General features: G+C 36.5%; 1 protein-coding gene across 4 annotated transcripts in view; it reads right to left on the bottom strand.

Moving 5' to 3' along the window:
* Positions 1-22,159, bottom strand: part of LOC128011689 (microphthalmia-associated transcription factor) — a 47,338-nt gene that overhangs the window by 17,211 nt on the left and 7,968 nt on the right. For 2 of the 4 annotated variants that reach the window (XM_052594369.1, XM_052594368.1), the window contains exon 3: positions 11,687-11,930. In XM_052594369.1, coding sequence (XP_052450329.1) covers positions 11,687-11,930 — 244 coding nt within the window. Of the gene's footprint in view, positions 1-11,686; positions 11,931-16,672; positions 16,939-22,159 lie in introns of those variants that run through there. The other 2 variants (XM_052594366.1, XM_052594365.1) reach the window with 2 other exon arrangements.

Genomic DNA, 22,159 nt, shown 5'->3' with positions numbered 1-22,159 from the left:
CCCTAAGCCAAGAATTGAGCAGAGCAGATGTAAAATCAGTCCTTTAACAAAGGAAAAGTCAGTTATCATTTACTTTCTATAAAAGTAGCAGATCTGACTTGTCTGCACATATTCAACTTTGCAAATACGCATTGAGAGGGGTCTCGACGGGTTTGATGTCAATAGCTCTCACATAGTTGTCTTGTGTATTTGACGCCAAGCCTGGAGCGACACATCTTGATATGTAGTATTTTATTGTTTGCAATTTATTAATTTCTTTTCAGTTATTTTAGCTTCTTCACAGTTTAGATCACTTTCAATGTACAGAAAACAGCAGCTCATATATTCTGCAAACTTCTGATAAAACTTCTGCTTGTCACGTAGCTGTGCTCTGAGGAGGTGCATGACACAGGGGTAATCCAATAACAGTCTTTTGTTATAACCTACAAAACAAATACAAGGAATCGAGGAGCTGGGGTAGCACAAAATAATAACCAATCAGGACAGGACAGAAATGGGGAGAAATACAAACAAAAGAGAGAGACTAATGCATAAAAGAATGAACACAGGTGAACAGAATGAACTAATCAGGGCAACCAAGAAAAACTAGGTCACGAGGAGCAAAGCAAAACACAATGTAAACATAGAGAAAGTTACAGAAAAAGACAAAACCCAGTGTCATAACCCTGACACTGCTGAAATAGTGTTTGGTTAAGTTATGTATGACTTGAAGCTAAATAGATGATGTGTTTCCTGTTTGTACAAACTATATTCAAGTCCATCGCATTGGATTATTTGCATACTGAAGTCCTAAATCTGAAGCTCAATAACAAACCATTTCCTGCAGCTGAAAGTTTCTCAAACATGTTTTTGTTAAAGGACACGCTCATGCAGTCGAGAGGGCAAAAGGCATCTAACAAAGCTTGGCCTTCTTTGCCTCGTCTTTGCTTGTCTTGTGTGCTGGTCTTTGCCGCTGGCTAGATACTGTCACAAGAACATCCTCCTCAATCCTGAGACTGCATTGAGACACACTGTCTGGGGTTTAGATGATGCACTAGTGCAGCACTGAACTATCATGTCGCATGCGTATAAAAATGTTTTTGTTTAACATGGACAAGACTCTCATTGATTCGTATGTGTGCTCTAGGGGTTCTTACTAGTGCTCGATGGATATGGGTGCTGATAGATGATTAAACACAAAATCACACTTTATATACTAGCAGTCAAAAGTTTAGGATAATGAAGTCTTTTAAGCTCACCGAGGCTGTATTTGATTTGATAAAAAATATTCTTAGAATTAAGAAAACGTAAAATGTAATTTATTCCTGTGATGCATCATAATTGATGAGCCTCATTCCTCCAGTCTTCAGTGTCAAACCATTCTTATATGCTGTTTTGCTCCTCAAGAAACCTTTCTGATTAATATCAGCGTTGAAAACAGTTGTGTTGAGTCTTATTTTTGTGGAAATTGTGTGATACACTGATTGGTTCAAAAGTTAGATAAAAAAAAGATTAATATTACTACACTTTTATTTAAAAAAAGAACTTTATATTCATCAAAGAGTATTGGAAAGAAAAAAACACAGTTTCCACAAAATTATTAAGCACCAAAACACTGATGTGCAATGATTTCTGAAGGACTGTGTGAAATAAATAAATAAATAAATCCAGCTAAAAGGCCAGGATTGCATTGAAGATTTGTTTCAGAAACCTTTAAAAAAATCTTACTGCAAACATATGGAAAAGAGCATATCCATAGAGAAAAAAACAGAGTCAGTTTTCTGAAACGTTTTGAATGAGTTTCAAAAATAGTTAGATTTCAACTGTGGTTTTAGTTTTGGACAGTCAGACTCTGTCTGCAAAAAAAAAAATAATAATAATAATACCTTGGACATTCTCGACACTATTTTCCTATTTAATACTGTAAGGCTGCTTTGACACAATCTGCATTGTTTAGAGTGCTATATAAATAAAGGTGACTTTACCTTTTCTTTCTTTTTTTGCAGGCTGCTCTTATTCATACACTACAAATAAATATAGACTGAAGCTGTCAGGCTTTAAACATTGTAATAATGACCAAAGTACCTTTAAAGTATCCACACTGACTTGTGTGCTGTAATATTCTCTAAGTTTTCTGAAAACATACTAAAGTGTTTATTGAAGAGATAAAGAGATAAAAAATAAAGTCACTATTCACTGAAAGTCTTCCTCTGCCACACCGTTACACTTTTCCTCAAGAGTAACTACAAAGCACTACTGATGATGATGATATTATTAGAAGCAGATTTGGATTACAACACAATGGCAACAGTTTCACAGACTAGTACAAACCAGATGTTTAAGACCTCCTTTTCACTGAAGCAGTATTAGGCGGCGGCAGAAGTCAAATCCATAAGCTGTATCGCTAAACATGTTTCTTGTGTTTTGATTTTATTTCTTTGAAATTGTGAACAGGCAATGGTGAAAGTGATCGGCTATGATCCTATATCCCACTTTTCCAACTTATTTTCCCTCTTCCCAGCGTTAAATATCCACTGGAATGAAACGAGCACTACTAATTACAGGCATTCTTTACTGAATTAGCGTTAGGTGTGTGCTAAGACCGTTCTTGCCTTTGTCTCGCTCCCAAACCTGATCCTGTACTTATTTCTGAAAAGATCAAAGGTCACTTGGCTAATTAGGGGCCAATCAGTCTTTAGACAAACTCATCTGAGCTTAATGTTTTCACTTTTCAAGTCCAGCGGCTCTGCCTGGTACACCTAAGCTAATTTCACATCGCTGTGTGAAGGGGCGACTAAGCTAGTTAGAGACAGACAGTCTCAAAGCTTTCTTTTTTCTGCTTTCTTTTGATCGTTTGCTGTTTTATTCTTATAAAAAAAGATAGGAAAAGCTTTCATCTCCTCTTATATAACAGGAACTTGTAAAACTTAAAATCTGTAATTTTTAGATTTCAGTGGGAAACCATTTAAAAGGCAGAAATGTATCAAAGATCTTACATCAAATGTATCATCTTAGTTTAAAGTGGTTTCAAATATTTTATTCACAATCAGTTGCACTTTCTCTATTTTTCTAATGTTTTTACTATACATTTCTATAGCGGTGACCCCGAAGCCTGATTCGACTATCCATCTTCCAGTCGAATATTCGCGGGGTGCTATGACGTACAAAATGTCTGATGTCAAATGTCTGATTTCACATAGAACTACTGGTTTTCTCCCAATAAGTTAATATACAGCCTATTAAAATAATGCTGTTATTGTAAATAAAAATCTGAAAGGAAAGAAGTTTCAAATAAATATTTTAACATGCATGAATATATCCAAGCATCCCTATAGGTTTAAGTTTCACTTTCCATAATCCGCAACCGAGGAGCATCTTGGTGGCAGGGATTTAAAACTTTAACAAGACTCAAACTGACACAGACAGAGTGAAAGACTGGATTTTTTGATCAGGTGTACAAGTGATTTCAAAATATATCAGGCGGTTTATATACTGTATATCATGTAGTATTGGGCGATATGGTCATTTTTGAAATCGTCATATTGTCAGCCTGTGAGATCGACAATCACAATATTATTGTGTATGGGTGGAGTAAGAGTGGGGCCCTATAATACCCCCGGCGAAATGCGACGCAAGGCGCAGCGCAAGTGTGTTTGCTAGTTTCAGTACGGCGCCATTCACATTTTCCCGTCCAACTCCACATCGTTTAATTAGCAAATGCATTTGCGCTCATTTTTGCACCCATGGGCGTGCTGGTCTAAAAAAGAGTTGTGTTCAGGCGCATTTTTATAACTGGAATACAATTAAATTTCATTCACCTGTGTTTCATAAACACATAATCCTTTCTGGATTACAGTCCGTCATCAAAGTGATACATTTTATTATTCTGGCTGCTTTGAGAAAAGGCTATACATGATCTGCCCACTGCAGGATCCTCACATGAGATAGCCTACTAGTCGGGACAACTTCTGTATGTTTACAGACGTGATGTATTGACGCAGCAGCATGCTTGAATTTCCTGCGATAACCTACCGTAAATTAGAAAACAATGTTATAAGCTAACTATTTTGAATCAGGCTAAAGTAAGGGATAGTTTTGAACACTGGCTGGTTATGTACTTTCTCAAATATTGATTTTGGATCATTTTTAACCAAAAAAAGTTACGGACTGCAGCTTTAAGTATTTAGGTATTTGATGTCCATCTTTTATTGATTGCCTGTTCATTTTCTTGGCCTAAACCTATTATGACTTGATTCCAGTATATATTTCTGTTGTTGAACTAAATTAAAATGTAATATGGATAAAAATATAAACTACAGTTTTTAGGATTAGGGCCAAAAATCCAAACAAAATTGGCAACGGAATTCAATCCCTTTAACCCTCTGGAGTCGATTAACACGAATACGCATTATTATATATACTAGGGATGGGTGTTTTACGCAAATATCACATTCGAATATTTGAGCTCACAAAAAACGAATATTCGAATATTCGTTTATTTAAATTAAGTTTAATGAGACAGACGTTATTTTTCAGCAACATTACACACAATAAGCTTAAACATTACACATCGTGTTTTGTAGCTGAAAACCTTTAACAATTCATGCAAAAAAACACAAGTAGGCTACAGATTAAAAGCAAAAAAAAAAAGAAAAGAAAAAGTGAACAGAACAAACGTAAATCAGCCTGCAGCAATTAGGCTTTTGTAGAACGTAGCCTACACTTAACTGTGAAACTTTTAAACTGTCAGCAAATCTTTTTTGCTTTTCTTTCTATTGTTTTACATATTCTTGTTAAAAAATACGAGCATGTAAACATGATCGGGGGAAAGTCGGCTCCTTAGTCTGTTAATAATAAGGCCGGTCGCTGTGAAAACGCACTCCGATGGCACAGACGTTGTCGGGACACACAAATAACGGTGTGCTAAGAGACTAAGTTTTGTGAAGCGCTTCGTGTTTTCGTTTCACCAATGAATGGGATCCTCATCTGGTGGAATACATGGCTCCAGCAAGAGCTGTTCGCACTTGTCTCGGCTGGACTCTCTGTAATCATCGCTGAAGAACTGAAGAAGAAGAAAAAGATCTTCTCCGACGAGTGGGCATTGCATCCTCTGCATCGTTGGTGACGCACCACTTGCATCAAGGAAAATGTTCTGATAATGCTCAAAAAAGTTTATTTTCTTAATTCACTCATGTTTTCATCGAGAAACCCGAGATGTTGTGCCGAGGGTCTAGGGCAGACGCGAGAAGAGGAGTTTTCACTGCATTCTCCAAGTTAGCGGAGTTTATTCGTTGCTTGAGAGATGCCGCAACAATGTTCTTGAATTCGGTCACTTTCTGTGATTCTCCACAGCATATCTGAAGTACTGTAGAAGACCACAGTTCTTAAGGGGCCGCCTTTTGCGCCCTCAAGTTCGTTATTTTCAATGAAGCTGTATGCACGCTCATAATGGAAGCGACGCGGTCGCGATGCGCACGAGGTGCGATGCACACGAGGTGCGATGCGCCCGTTTTTTCCAGCCGCGTCCGTAATGGATCGAGTTAAAAACATCTCAACTTTCAGAATGCAGCAAGCGTACCGCAGGTCATGTGACAAGAACTAACCAATCAGCTTCATCCTTTCCCATAACAACGTTGAAAGCTCAGCCAAGATGAAGGAACAGCTGATCATAGCTGTATATGGATTGCCATTTTGAAATAAATTTAATAGCAGAGCTACTGAAAACGATTTTTTTTGTGCTGCAAATCCATTTATCCTTTGCTGAAATTTCCCTGTATTCATGGTGAGAGCGCGTCATTGTTGCTTAGCAATGGCAGATGCCTCAGGTGCGCTTATGCCCGAGCGCTTTGGAAAGGAGAAAGCGGCGCGCATAACGTTTTCCAAGCGTTTTAGGCGCCATATGTGAACGGCCCCTTATTCATTCATTAATTATTTTTGCTTGCATACATCTTCAAATATTTTTATTTATCGAATAATTACAGCAGAATGAATATTCGAATGTTCGACTATCCGTGCACACCCCCAATATATACGAGAGGCATTTTCTCCTGATAACCCCGAAAAGAACTTAAATTACACTTTCAGTTTTAATCGTACAGATAATAGCAATACATCAATCGAATCTGTAAAGGGTCTACTGTTTTGTGTGCAGACATAATAACAACAAAACTTTGTGCATTTATAAAATAAAGATAACAAACAGACAAGCAGTCTGCAGCCTTTGTCTGCGCTGATCTTCATTTAGACATGCATCATTAAAATGAACTGTAACTCCGTGAATACTCAACGAAGAGACATGAGAGAGATATCTATAGAAAGCTTGACATGTCTACTTTTAAACTAAACAAGTGCTGTCGAAAACAGATATTCTAATGTGACCACGCCCCCGCGCTTAACGCACTATTCAGATTCAAACTGAAGCGCGCGGCTTGAATACACCCATAACAGAAATCAGTATGCACCCACACAGAAGAAAAAGCAGCGAGACTGTTCTTCAAGTTCTTTTATTTTACTGTTTGCTTCACGATTAGAGGAATAAGACATAATTCACCCCAAAAAGATGTGATGTGGTTGAGGATTTGAGAAATGGATTTCCTCAGAAAAAAAAGAATGAAGCACTTTATTCAGCAGAGATCAAACATGAGTAAGTCTCTTTTTATTTATTTATATACTTGTACTAGTTTTCACATAACGTGTAAATATTTTACTAGTTAGACTTTTTCCAAACTATAATTCCTGACTAAATGTATAATCGAATGAAATATTATGATGTTTCAATAACAATATACAATACTATACCATTCAAAAGCTTGATATATATATATAAATAATATAAATGTAACAAATATATGTAACTGTAACATTTAGAGTTCCCCTCCAAAAAACCTGAAAAAATATTCTCAGCACTTTTCAACATTAATAATTATAATAATGATAAATATAAATGGTTTTGTAGAAAATCTGATTGTTAAAAGGATTTCTGAAGGATTGTGTGACTGGAGTAATGATGCCAAACAATTAGTTTGAAAGTCAGCTTTGATTGTTTCTAATAAACTGTTTAACTGCTCCCCCAAGTGGATATTAAATTATGTTGTGGGATAATTAAATATATTCTAAATAACCTACAAACATAAAATTATATAGATTTATTTTGTTCACACATTCTTTCTTGTAACACCTCCCTCTCAGTGACACAGCTGAATGAGAGGCTCATTATGCAGCTCATTATGCAGGCCTTTGTTTTCTCAGGTGTAAATCACAATGATATTCATGATAGTTGACACCTACTCGAATATGACTTTTACCAACAAAAAGTGTCTTAGAAAATTTTTTAAATCAATATATGGTTTTCTGTAAGTGAGTAAACAAGATGATTTTCACACAATTTATAGGCTACAAGCTCCAGTTCTCAAAAGTCCCTGGAACCATTGATCTTTATGTGTTTTATGGCCTTATTCAAGCGTTTTAAAATTTTTGGTTTTTCACTAACCACGCACAATCATGTAAATACATGCTGCTCTCATATTATTATATCCCAGTTTGTGCTGATTACAGTGATATTAGACTTTAGCCATTTAGATGTGTATAAGAAACCGAAAAAAGCACAAATGTCAGGGCATGACAAAACTTCTCCAGGCCCCAAAAATACCCTTAGACTCCAGAGGGTTAATCTCTTAAACTGTCTTCTCTACTCATTTACGAATGAACATAAATCAAAAGGGAACACTTTTTCAGAGCCTTTAGGTTACAAAGTTACAAACTATGATATTATGCTTTCACAAACTTTAATAGGTACAATGAATACGCATTTCTTTCTTGTCTGTATCATATATATTGTTGCTAAAACCAAAACGCGGTGGTAAGACATTGTTTGTGGTAAGATGAAGCAGGTTTTTGGATTGAAGGCAGTGTGTTTTAATCGTTGACAGCCGTTCGATGGCTTGAATGACCAGCACATCATCAGCTTAGCATAAGTAACGACTGACTGAACATAAATACTACGTTAAGGTTACGGAGTACATGCCATGCCATTTTTATCCTTTGATCTAACCCACACAAAATCAGACGCTAATGTATCTGTTGTTTTCAAACACAACTAAGGTGATTCGGCAAGGTTTCAACAGCATATTTTCTCTCTGTAAGCCATTTATTTAAAACATTTCCCCTTTTATTAAACATTCATATTCCATCTTGATGCTCAGTTAATGTATACTGGAATTTAAAAATTAGTGTTTATAAAAAAATCATGAATTACTCTAGACCTACAGCACAAAATATCAAAAGTACCATGCACTTTTCTTTCATTTTCATTAATGAAACAGAATTTGGATCGGAGATCTACAGTAGCATGCTGGGTGCTCTTTTAATTTGTGTGATCAGCTTCTGTTGACAGGGGAGCTTCACACATAAATATAGTACATTTCACACGTCGAACAAAAACTGTTGTGTGAAAATGAAAAAATGGGAGCATTAATTGCTTCATACATATCCCTAAGGTGTTTCAACATAATATGAACAAAATAGAAACTGCAAAGAACAAGTTAATTAACATCAAACCTGAGTATAGAGCCATGTTTCCCTATAAGAAAATGCATGACTTTTCATTTCTACTCATAAAAAAAGTGTCTAATTTAATAATTAAATTAAAATTTGGTTAATTTATAAAATACACCTAAGAAACAATTAATAGTTAGAAAAGGAAGCTTTGAAGTGGCAATATATTTTTAATATATAGACTGATAATTTAATTAAAATGATAATATTAGAAAGGAATCTAAAATTAGGCTTCACTTATAAAACACCTAAAAAAAAAATTAAAGTTAAAAGCTTTAAAGTGGCAAAATACATAATTAAACTAAATTAATTTAAAATAAGTATTAGCTTATAAAATACAGCTAAGGAAAAAAAATAGAATATAGAATAATTAAATGGAAAATACTACAGCAAATAGAAAAATCATAAAAGAAACGATAACAATGACTTGAACAGGACTGTAAGGTAGAATAATATTGTCCATGAACTTGGTGTCTGAACTTAAAATATAACCAGAGCATGTTAGTTAGCTGAGACCTTAACATAGCTAAAAAGACCAGACACAAACTAGACAAATACTAAAAATATCTTAGTCTTAGTCATGCAATATCACCATTATCGATGCATATTTGAAAAATCAATACAGCTGAATATTCTAGCACCAGAATAAAACAACAATCAACTGTTTCCCATGCCTATCAGAGACAGCTGATAGCAAGGCACCTACTTTTCCTCGATAAATGACCAAATTTAACATAACGGCTCTTACCGAGTGACATTAGCAGCCAAAGTCCTTTGGGATGCGGCAGATTTAGCTGTAATTATCGCAGTCTGTGCACAATAGCACAGAAATCAGTAACAGTCTATAGTTCTGCAGACTAACAAGGAATCAAAGCTATGAAAGAAATTTGAACGTAGCTGAGCAAATAGGATTAAAGATGGCTAATTCCAAGAGGCTGGAGCACAGCATGCATTAAAGAGGAATTCTCTGGGGAAAGATAATCCCCATATGCGTTTTAACACACTTCACTGTCCCTTGCCCACCCCGCTCCCTCCCTCCCTTACGGACAGTATCATAATCAGACACGCTTCAGCTGATAAAGACTTAAGTACAAGTTGAATTGAGCAGTCAGCACCGAAGAACAAATGGATTATATGCTAATGTCGGCACAGCCAAAGCATGGAAAGTAGTGGAGAATGTCAGCGTAGAAAACATAGTCAACTGAGGCTTTGCTGTGTCGATTTTACACGCTGTTACAAACCAATGCTTGTCTGAATTGATAATAAATTGCAAGTATATTTTGCATTCTCGGTGACTCCACATGGGGCGCTATAGCTAGCATTAACATAAACTGTCTTTCAGCTGAGAAGCCACTTCTATTGGTCTTCTAACGGTCAACATGTCTTCAATGATACAAATTCACAAAGCAAGTTCGGTATATATATGTGGCGAGTGGGGCGGGGCCGAGAGACGTGGGAACGAGGAGTGAGGCCAGGTGTAGTGATTGAAGATGAGCTGCACCTGCGCCCCACCGCCGGTATCGAGTCCCATGTAGGAGATGGAAGGATATAAAACTGGAGCGACGACCGTGAAGGACGAGAGAGGACCAGGCCTGGGACATTATTTTATGTTTGCTTTTTATTTATGCGCACCAGACGTCCGTGAGGGGGTGGTGCGCCGTTTTGTGTTTATTTTCCAATTATTGAAATGTTTTGATTTTCCGCCGGTTCCCGCCTCCTTCTTCCCGATGTATATGGAGTTTTAATATCGTTACAATATACTTCGGTATATATGCATCCTTTTCTTGTCTTGTGCATTCGCATCATGTATTTGAATGGAAGTCAATGGAACTAATAAGTGTAGTATGAGCGGATCTCTAAACAGGACAGAACACCTAACCAACTATTTACCAGTTTTCGCACCTTTAGTACCATAATATTTGTCCATTTATTCAACTGTAACAGTAGTATTATTTACAATTAGTTTTGAGCAGTAACCATGCAGTTATTATTTTGTGATGCAGGATAAGATTCCGTTCAACTTTTTTTCAATTTATAAGATCTTGATTTTATTCACATTTAATTCCATTTCCCCAATTTTGTGATGCTGGATGAGATTAAGATTCAGTCAAGGTCTTGGTTCACATTTAATTTGATTATAAAACATTTGGGAATATTTCAATTATAATTGTTCTATACGTGCTGTATTTCTTTGATACACACACACACAAAATAAATCATATTTCAATAATAAAGTTTGGTCAATTTTGCTTGGGGGGGGGGGAGGGGGGGGTTAAATGCTATTTCATTCATACTGAGTTTTTTACACTGTTAAAGAGTTGGATTCCCATGCTAAACATGGACAAAGTTTCAAAAATTAAGTTGTACGTTTGAAGGAGTATCTTCCGGTTTGTCACAAGTTTCTGAAAGTTTTTTTCGAGTATGGCTCTGTGTGACGTTAGATGGAGCAGAATTTCCTTATATGGGTCCTGAGGCACTTCTGCCGGAAGAGCGCGCTCCCGTATAGCAGAGCAGAGAGAGCACAACAGACTTCACTGATCAGAGCGAGAGCGTCGCGAAATGTCATAAAAGAAGTGTGTTTTTGGTTGCCAGGGCAAGACAACCCTGCACAGATTACCAAAAAAAAAAAAAAAAAACAGCATTAAGGGACCAGTGGATGGAGTTTATTTTTACAGAGCATCAACGGAGTTGTGCAGGTGTTTGTTTTTGTTCCCTGCATTTCGAAGATGCTTGTTTTACAAACAAAGCCCAGTTTGACGACGGATTTGCACATCGTTTATTTCTTAAGGATAATGCAGTCCCAACGAAAAAGGGTCACGATCGTGTGCTGGAACCGCAGGCGGTGAGTAAAACTGCTTCAAATATCTCTGTGTTGTTAACTTAGCTATCGGCGTGTAAGCACATCAAGTAAACAACATGCGATGTTGTCATCAAACTGCACTTTCCACATGTACAGCTTAAAAAAATCTTTTCATTGCATCACACTTATTGCAGACTTTAAATTAACTTTAAAACTTTGTATGTCCAGTTGCAATTTGAGACATTCATGCAAATATGCTTAGAAAGTGAAGCAACTACAACATAAAGGCAACATGCAGTAAATTGGAAAAGCGCTGTCATTAAATCCTAAGAGGATGTTTCTGGCCTGTGTTACCTTCAGCACTTCCATGGGCACCTGGGTGGCACCGGGCTGGCCGGCGGGGATGCTGACGTTGATGGCGGGGCTCTGGGTGACGGAGGGCTGTGTGTACGCTGAGCTTTGTCGTCTCTGCTGCTCTCTCCGCTCCTGCTCTTGGAGCTGCTCGCGCATCAGCTGCTGGCGGAGCAGGATACGAGAGGTCACGGCCGACGAACCCAGCGGGGGCTTGGAGGAGCCATGCTGCTGCTCAGATGGATTACTGTAGTCAGACAGAGACACGGAGAAAGAGAGAGCGTTTACTCAGAGGCTCTGTAGAGGGACAGTGTTTGGTACACTAGGTGCTGGATAATTGAATTATTCTGAGATCCTGGTAGTGGTTCATTAGGAAGCATAATGAGTTTGACCACAGGGACAGAGTTAGATTGGAAACATGGAAGCTACTTGGACAAACTGATAGCAATGCTAAGCTAAGACAAGCATCACTACTATACGGTAAGGAATTTGGATAATTGGAACCACAGTTAATACATTATAACACTTATCAATTCATTGTAACACTGGGCATTTAAAACTTGGTTGCAATTGTTTACGACAAGATATAATGTATTAAAAAGCACATTTTGAGTAGTTATAATGAATTATACTCTTCAATTACCCTTTGTATTGCATTATACATAAAGGTTTTAAGTAAAGCGTCACCAAATATATTAACTGTACGTGTAATATTGAATAACACTACAATTAAATTTACAATCCTATACTTTACATGTGTATGTTAGTCAACAGATCATAATAGGTGTGCTTCTTTAAAACATGACCAAAGATTGTTAAAACATAATGGTTTAAAATAAGGTTTTGTATTTATTACAAAGTTGACTTTCTAAAAATGTACTAAAGCGTGTTACGAAAAGGTCATAAAAGTGAACTTTTTTTAAGTACACTTAAGTGGCCTTATAATTAATAATTTACAAGTACAATATTTTCAGAAATGTGCTTCTAAGATTTGAAGTTCACAACTAGTGCACACATTCAATACATTTCTTGCTAATATTTAGCAAGGTTAGTAATCACCCATGGCATCCTATAGGATCATGTCAGCATATTTTCATAGGCAAACACGGCCGATGTTTTCTTAAAAAAAATATATGTATATTCTATCCATGGTAGACAATACAAGAATTGGAGGAGAAAAGATTAGTAAATGGAATTCGGAAATTAAATAAATTTGTACCACAGCTCCAAAACGTTTTTATTTTATTTTTTAATTTTACAGACGTTTTGCCTGTCCTTGTTAATGTGCGGTGTGTAGCTGATGTGTGCAGAGTAATCACAGAACTGGGACAGACCTTTCTGATGCTAATTCAATGTGACAAATCGTAACAACGATTCAAGCAAATCTTAGCCTTATATGACTAGAAAAGCTATATCTAAAGGTGAAAACCCAAATAATGCAACAAAACCGGGCTTCCTCTACATCAGCTGATGTTTTGAGTTTTGCGGCTGTTTATGTTTTCTTTCTCCCCCAGTTTTCCTCCCACTATTTCGCCATCCGTTTCTTCTACAGCACCGCAAAGATCCCAGTTCCAGTTGACAAACGCAGAGAAACTTACACAACGTTCCCTCATGCACTTTCAGTTCTCTTCATCATTCAATAGAGGAACTGCTCGCTCCAAACGCTGTGCGTTTTTGCGACCAGAAACCCAGACGATGTGCCGGTGCAGAAGCTGTCTAGATGAGGCCCTCTCTAGCCGCTGATCCTTTTGATGCGCCCTCCGTCGAGCAGCCAGCCAATCCAGCTGTGCAGTAATCGCTCTAATTAGCCTGTCTGGCTCTGTCAAACACTAGTCCACAGAACTTGCTTAGTGATTGTGGTCTAAACACATGTAATCTTATTGCCTACCACTTTACATTTCGGTTTCTGACAGACTTATTAAGAGGTACACCTCAAGTAGCACCAACAATTTGAACTGAATCCAAATATGGCACAATTTGGGCAAAATGTTGTGATTATAGATATGGCTAAAATAAATAAATTAATAAGAATAATAATTATGGCAAGCATGGACTGAAGAATGCTAAAGCATCCCAAACTCAAAATGCAAACACTGGTGGATAAAAATGTGCTCACACAGTGTCGTGCTGCACGCTTAAAAACACAACGTATGCAATTATTTAATGAAATCACAGCTTTTGCAATTTGATAATAGCACTAAGCCCTCTTATTAGTTTAGCAAACAAATGGTTTGTACACCCTGACAAAAGCCCATCAAATCTTTACACAATCAAACTTACAAAACAGTTGCAAAAATTGGGGAAGAAAAATGAGAAAGGAGAGAAAGAAGAAATGCAGGAAGATTGATTCTGGGTCAGCGGTGTGTAACACACATGTTTTTGATGCATCATAGTTCCTCAGTTTAAAAACTGATGGTGGCTCGTCTGGCACAACTGAATCATGACTACTGAATCAAAGCAGTCAAAGAGTGACTCGCACAGGACTTAAACCACTTCAGAGCACTTTTAACACCCTTTACTGATGGGGCTTTCATATTCTGTAACTCTATCTGTTTCTTTGATTATTATAAAAGTGCTAAAGCAAAATTCATGAAACAGTACATTGCTTTGCATTGTGGTCTACCTCTCACAGTTAGTATAACAAATAACATGGACATTATTTGTCTGCTGATTTGTCACCAAATTTAGCTTATTGTGCTCATAAATGGTCAGTGTAACAGATCAATATTCCCTTTAATAGTTTGTGGTAGAAAAACTGAATGATAATAATTAATTTTATAATTATTTTAGCTTTACAATAAAATGCAAAGTTTGTCAGGGAAGAGAAAACTTGAGAAAGAGAACACAAAAGTGTTTCAAGGAAAAGCAAAGATTCTAGGGAGAGGACTAAAGTTTTGTGAGCAACTTGATGAATATATTTTTAGTAGAATGCAATTTTCTTTTTTCTGGGAAATGTTTTACAAGTAAATGCGAAAAGCTTCTTCGGGAAATTGAAAAGTTTTGTGAAATCAAAGTTGGTTGAGTGAACAAAACATTTGTGGGACAGGCAGATATTTTGTGATTAAATGCAAAGTTTTTTAGAAACACAATTTTGCAAGCAAATGCAATATTTCTAGGGGAAATTTAATAGTATTACGAGAAGATGTACAGTTTGTCAGGAAGACAAAACATTCGCAAGACAGCGCACAATTTTCTCAGGGAACGCAGAACTTTTTGCAAAGAATAATTTTACAAATTGCAAATGCAACATCATAAAAACGTTGAATTCCTCATAAAACTTCTTCCTATAAAGTCCATTTTCTGTGCAACAAATTTTTGTTCTCTTGCAAGTTTTTTGTTCTCCTCAAAGACATTGCGTTTACTCATCAAATTTTGCGTTTGTGGCGAGTGGGGGAACAAGGAGTGAGGCCGGCGGAATGATTGGGAAATCAGCGACACCTGCGCCCCACCACCGGTCTCGAGTCCCACGTAGGGGATGGAAGGATATAAAACTGGAGCGACGACCGTGAAGGACGAGAGAGGACCAGGCCTGGGTTTTATTTTATGTTTTGCTTTTTATTTGCGCGAATCAGTCATCCGTGAGGGGCTGGTGCGCTGTTTTGTTTATTTTGTGATTATTAAAGTTTCAATTGATTGTGCGCTGGTTCCCGCCTCCTTCCCGATGATTATGGAGTTTTTATTATTACAGCGTTGTCTTGCAAATAATTCGGGAAAGGTCCATGAACCAGGACTCAACAGCGCTATATGTCGGCCTGCTGGCCACAGGCTATCCGCACTGACAATTCAAGAGTTTTACAAGCAAGTTTGTCAGTAACAACCAAAAGCTTTCAGAAAAAACATTTTTTTGTGTCTGAACTAAACTTTTGCAAAAAAAATATATTTTGCGAGCAAATTCGAACCACACTAAGGTTTTGTTAGTAAATAGAGTTTCATTGGGTTATTTCAAGTTTTTAAGAGTGAATGCAAAGTTTCTGAGGGAAACAACACACATTTGAGAGACAACATTTTGTGAGTAAACGCAAAGCGTCTCAGGGAATCCAAACCTTTTGCAAGAGAACACAATTTAGTGAGCAAATGCAATGTTTCTAGGGGAATTCAAGAGTTTTACAAGCTAATGCAAAAATTTTCAAGAGAGAGAGCAAACATTTTGTGAGTGAAGGCAAAGTTTCTTGGGAGGATGCAAAAGTTTTGCAAGCAAAAAATACAATTCTTCCTTCAATCTCGTAATTTATTAACCACTTTACAATTATATAAAATTACTTATACCATGATTTACTAGTTCAGTTATACAGGCTTTAGTTTTTAATATGGATATAATATTAAGTATATGTTTTCAACCAGCTCACAAAACTGAATGCCAGCTCTACGTCTACACAACAGCCCTTATCATGACAAGCAAATCTCTGCCGCTCAACTGGCCACATTTTCTGCCGTCATTATAAAAAGAATGTGTGTGTGTGTGTGTTTGCAATGCTCGGGTAATTTTCCATTTTGGTGTGCATGCGGCATGAGTAGATGTGTGTATGTGTGTGTCAGGGATAACAATGAGTACACAGTCTTTTGTGGCCACACCCCCAGACCGGACACTGCAGTAGCCAATCAGAGAGCTGCGTCAGAAGGAGGCTGACCTCCTCCACTCACCTCAAAGCACTGCCATGTACTGTTAGAGCACTACTGCATTTGCCTAGTCCCATGATTGCATGTGAAAACATGTCAAAAAGGAGATTTACGTAGTGCAGCAACAACACTGCATTCAGGGAAAATCGAGAAATCATACTCCCAACTGCAAAATACTCAATGACAAAAGCTATAGTATATTAAATCACCATCAAGGGAACCTCACACTGATTCTGTCCTTAGGTTACAAGATATTTATAGTCGCGGAAGGGCTTTAGTATCTATAGCACACCCAAACAAACACGCTGTCCCTCCCGGACACACTCAAACTGAACACACACGAGCCAGCGTGGCTCCTCCACAGGTACTCACAAGCGGCTGAAGGGGAAAGCGAAGGGTCTTTGCACTTGGACGCCCAGAGCCTCCATCTTTACCATGTGTGCTGAAGGTGCACTGCGCGCCCTTGGACAGCTCTGAGAGTCACGCTGCTCCGGCTGCGCTGCATGGAAGCGTGTCAAAAGGGGAGGCACCAGCAGCCAATCCGTACACAGAGGAGACGCAGGGAGAAACGCAGCACTCGTCCCACACGAGCCCACAGCGCTGCACATGTGAGGAGTGAATCTCCTCTACTCTCTATGGCCTGAACAGTAGGAGTTTACTGCACTGACATTGCATTTTCATCTACCTTTTCCTCCAAATAATCATTATTAAAATACAAAAATATTGCTTCATATTTATTATATTTTGTTAATTGAATGTAATTCAAATTATATAATTTGTACATGTCATTATAGTAATTGTTTTATTTAATTTTGTATTAAAATCTTTATGTTGATTTCAAATGTAATAAAATCATTGTATTACAAAAAATTATATTGTAATTATTTAATATTACTGTAAATATACAGTACAATTTAAATAATAAAATGTTTATTGTAGTATTCGTTAAAAAAAATTATGTTTTTTAATAAAATGTAAATTGAAATTAATAATTCATAGTAAATAATTATAAATATTATATGTATGAATAATTTTTACTCATAGTAATTTTTACTTATATATATATATATATATATATTCCCTTGATTTTTTATTAAATTATTTTAATACAATTTCAATAATTCATAGTAAATAAATATAATAAATAAGTATATATTTACAATAAATTATTTCAACTGCAATATATTTTAATAGTCATTTTTCTTAATTTAATTTTCTTTTCATGATTAATATTATTGAAAAAATGGCATTAATTGTTATTGTAAATGTTTTACAGTATTTCATGAGTATATTAAATGTTTTGATGTGTAATGCATTTAAAAATATTACTTTTGAAAACAATATGAAACACTATTGTTAAGTATATAACAGAACAGACCTTATTTACTTTAGGCAGAGCATACATTTTTGCAATATGTTTCGTGTATATTGTGGTTTTGGAGTCAGATATGGACAAAAATTGACATGTTTTCATGAGATTCATTGTTAAATATGAAATGATAACATGATTTTAACAACTTAGTCTTTATATCAACTAATATGACTTTGTGAGATGTCTAACAAAGCAATGTCAGATGTGAGTGATATTCATCTGCATGAGAGCATAGAGGTTATGCAAGTCCGTTCATGTTTCTGAGGATAGCTTTGAGGACAGGTACACCAGAGGGCGCTTTCTCAGTCACGCTTCACCTTCACAGTCACCTTGTGTGAGAGACGCCGGTCATTACAGGTGAAGGAGGAGCAGGAGGACAGGTGCAGCCGCCAACTCTCTGCAAACTCACACACACACACACACACACACACACACACACACACACACACACACACACAGACAGACAGACACACACACACACAGACAGACACACACACACACACACACACACACACACACACACACACACACACAGACAGACACACACACACACACACACACAGGCACACGCACACACACATTTGTTCTACATTTCTGTATTTTCATATCATGTCAATATTTATTTATCATGTCTTTATTTATTAATTCCTATTTTTCCAATCCTTGTTGAGCTGTTAAACAGTCTTTTGCCATTTTGAAATAATAAAATTATATTCTATTCTATTCATTTCTGTTCATAATACTTTTCCTTCACATATTTTAACAAACTCATTCAGTACGTAACAAATGCAAAAATATTTGTGTGATTATCAGGCTTGTTATATAAAATAAATTAAATGTATATAGTTATTTCCCAAAAATAAACATTTTAGATTTTTTTCTAATTTAAGTTTAGGTATTAAAATGACTAAAACTAAACATTTTAAATTTAAAGGGGTCATATGATGTGATTTCAGTTTCTCCTTTCTCCTTGGAGTGTTACAAGCTCTTGGTGCATAAAGAAGATCTGGAAAGTTGGTCTTTCAAAAGAGGACACGACTAGAAATCAGTGGTTAAGTTATATTTCAACACTGTTTCAGAAAAGTTCATCCCAAATATTCAGATGTGTGTAGCAGATCTGTAAAGTTGGTCTTCCAAAAGAGGACACGACTAGAAATCAGTGGTTAAGTTATATTTCAACACTGTTTCAGAAAAGTTCATCCCAAGTATTCAGATGTGTGTAGCACATTTTACAGCGGACCGTTTCCTGAACCAGTAGCCTACACAAAGGCTGTTTCTATAAAGTGGAGCATGTCTGACTTTGCGAGGACAGTCTGGTGCTTCTGACTCACAGCCTGTAAGTACTTATTTTATATTTAAATAATTTGGCAATGCATTTTCAACACAAGTTTAGAGCAGTGTATAGCAGAGTTTGTTGTTTTGCTGATCACAGATACACACAAGGTTTTATGTTTACATTGCGTGATACGCAGTGCAATACGCAACGCATAAAAACACAGTATAAATCATTATAATCTGTAATTATGTCTCAACTGGATGCAACAAATGCCTCGTTTGTAATGTGTTTTATTGGTTTTGTCTCGTCTGATGTCCGGATTGTGAACGAATCTTTCTATTTAACCGGATCTTCTTAGAGAACCGGTCGAACCAGTTCACCAAATCTATCTGAATCATTTGAAAAGGTCCACGTCTCCAGTATGCACTAATCCACAAATTACTTGTTATTCGGTTTATAAATGTGCCTGACGCTCCCTCTGATGTGAAAAAAACAATATCCTGAGTTATTTAGTTACTCCACTTACAGTTAAAGTACATTGACTGAACTGCTAAAAGAGAACCGATGATGGGATGTGCTCGAGCAGAGCAGCTGGAAGCTGCTGGGACACACATCACAGTGAGGTGAGGGGCGTAACATTTCCCTCCCATGCTTGAGGTATTCGGCCAATCACAACTCACTGGACAGCTGGCCAATCAGAGCACACCTCACTTTCCAGAACGATGAGCTTTGTAAAAATCAACATGTTTCAGAAAGGTGGGGCATAGAGAGAAGAAACAATAATGTACATTCAAATAATGTTGTTTTTTTAACCTTTAACCGCATTAAACATTTAATTACACAAAATACTGTTTACACAAATAATGTTTTTTTAGCAACATCATATGACTCCACAACAAATAGACACAACAAAATAGAAAAAGAACTGAACCAAAATTGAACAGAAATAAGTTAAAGCTAATTCAAAATATGAACTGATCAGTGAATGTTACTGTTAGCAATGTTAGCAGTATGTTAGAATGCTAATCCAGACATCGCTTTGTTTCAGAAGGAGCTTTTCCAAACAAATCTAGTTCCTGTGAAAAGGTAAAATGGCTTAACTGTATGTTAAGTGAAGAAACATTAAAGAGGAAGGAGCTCTTTTCAGTCATGTTTACAGTCTGTTGTCAGCCATCACAGCTGACATATAGTGGGGCTCTTTGTTGTAATATTTACAGGATGGGAGGGAAGCACATCATTCAATTTGTTGCCTCCCATTTCCATAATTAAGTTTTATTCATTCTCTCCTCACTTGTTTTCAGTTCAGGCTATACTGAGCCCAAGACAACACACACGCTGAGAAAACATGCAAAAAACTAAAACAAAAAAACACACAACTATGATACTGCACAGTAGGCTACTGAAACACACTTAAGATCTCATATTCTTCCTCATGCTAGTGTGCTATGTTAAATCTTAAACATAGTAGGCCAGTCTATAGAGCAAATACTGCTTGACCTACAGTCTACGATGGAGAGCAGAGCTCATTAACATTTAAAGGAACATGCACTGAAACAGCTTGCTCTGAACAGAGCTGTTTTTAACAGGGTAAAAAGGGTGTTGTTTTACACTACCATTGTGAAATTTTAACAGAAGTATGTTAGTAGAAGTATGAAACATTAAGACCCTAAAGAATCATATCAACTTGTGGAAATGACCCCTTTAATGATATTGAATCAGACAATTACTCCCAAATTTTCCAATAAAATTACAAAACGAAATCTGTTTATTATCAATAGATTTTGAAAGAAATAGGAGCAAGTAGGTCTAACTTCTCCAGGCCTAACTAAGATGTTTTAAAAGATTTCCCCCAGACTGCAGGGCTCCATGCATTTGCGTTGGTTGCGTGGTGCTTAAACCCGCTACTGTTTAGTCACCGCTCTAATTCTATAAGAACAAACCTCAGAGCCCGAGCAAATCAAAGAGTTACATAAAACTGTTTAGCTTTAAGCATCTCTAATGGAAATGGGCACAGTGTTTGTTCAGAAGCAAATACAAACATTTCTTTGTTACGCTAATCTGAAAATCTCAGCTCTGAAGTCTATGAATGAACAGACTGAAGTCTTACCTCTGGGCTTGTGTCATTTACCATTGCTCTTCTTTCCTCCGCTCTCCTGTTCACACTGCATTCATACTGCCCTGACTCAATCCACTCTTTTCTGTATTTGTCTTCACTCACTCAAGCTGGAAACACTAACACGCTCACACTTCACAGAATGAGGTGACGAGGAGGAAACATTTCTCTCCATAAGCTCTCCAGAGATTTTATCTGATTTACAGCAGCTCCCTGCGATGATTCATTGATTTGTCATCAATTATTTTAAGCATCTACCAGTGTTTTAAAACATCATGATATTCAATTATTCCTACACCAATTCAATTCTGAGTCCCAGGATGTGAACAGCTCCACACAGAAACTCTGGGTTATAATTATAGTAATTACAACATAGCATTAATGCAGCATCACAACCTTATCTTGTAATACCTTTTTTAATCTAACTTAACATACAAGCAAGATTGATTTTAAAGTTAAGTTGATTTTTTAAGTTAAATGAATGAATAACACATACCAAAAGTCCAGCATGCACAGATATCTGTTGTTTGACCATAATAATACTCTAGTAATAGTACTCTGCATAAATCTATGTTGTTTACATCACACTAGAGGATCTATTTTAGGTTTCCATACACTGTCAAAGGGTTTCCTTTAACTGAACATTTAAAGACAATAAAGCAATCCAAGAAACATATAAAGTTAACATCTCATTAGTTCACCATTAACATTCACGATGAGCTATAGCTACATTTGCTACAGAAGTTATTAATCTTTGTTAAAAAAAAAAAAAAAATACAACTCTTAGTTCATGCCAGCTCATTAAATAGCACTGCTGCAACTTTAGACTTTAACAACGTGTTATTAAATATTGGAATACCTGAGATTAATGAATGTTCTTCATTGGCAGTTTATGTTAACTAATGAAGCCCTAATGGATAGTGTGAATTAACAATAAAAAATCTAAACTCTAGGGCATGTTGTAGTCCAGATTAAAATGAAAAAAATGAAGTTTGAAAATAAATAGCCTATTAAGTCTAAATATTTAAGTATTTGGCGCTGTGATGATTTTAACGGTTCTGTTCTGTGTTCCTCCGATACTATTACCGTTCCAAAACC

This window comes from Carassius gibelio, chromosome B23, assembly GCF_023724105.1.
Source record: "Carassius gibelio isolate Cgi1373 ecotype wild population from Czech Republic chromosome B23, carGib1.2-hapl.c, whole genome shotgun sequence".
Lineage (NCBI taxonomy): Eukaryota > Metazoa > Chordata > Actinopteri > Cypriniformes > Cyprinidae > Carassius > Carassius gibelio.
Note: the sequence above shows the minus strand (reverse complement) of the source record. Positions and strands in the feature narration are given on the sequence as shown.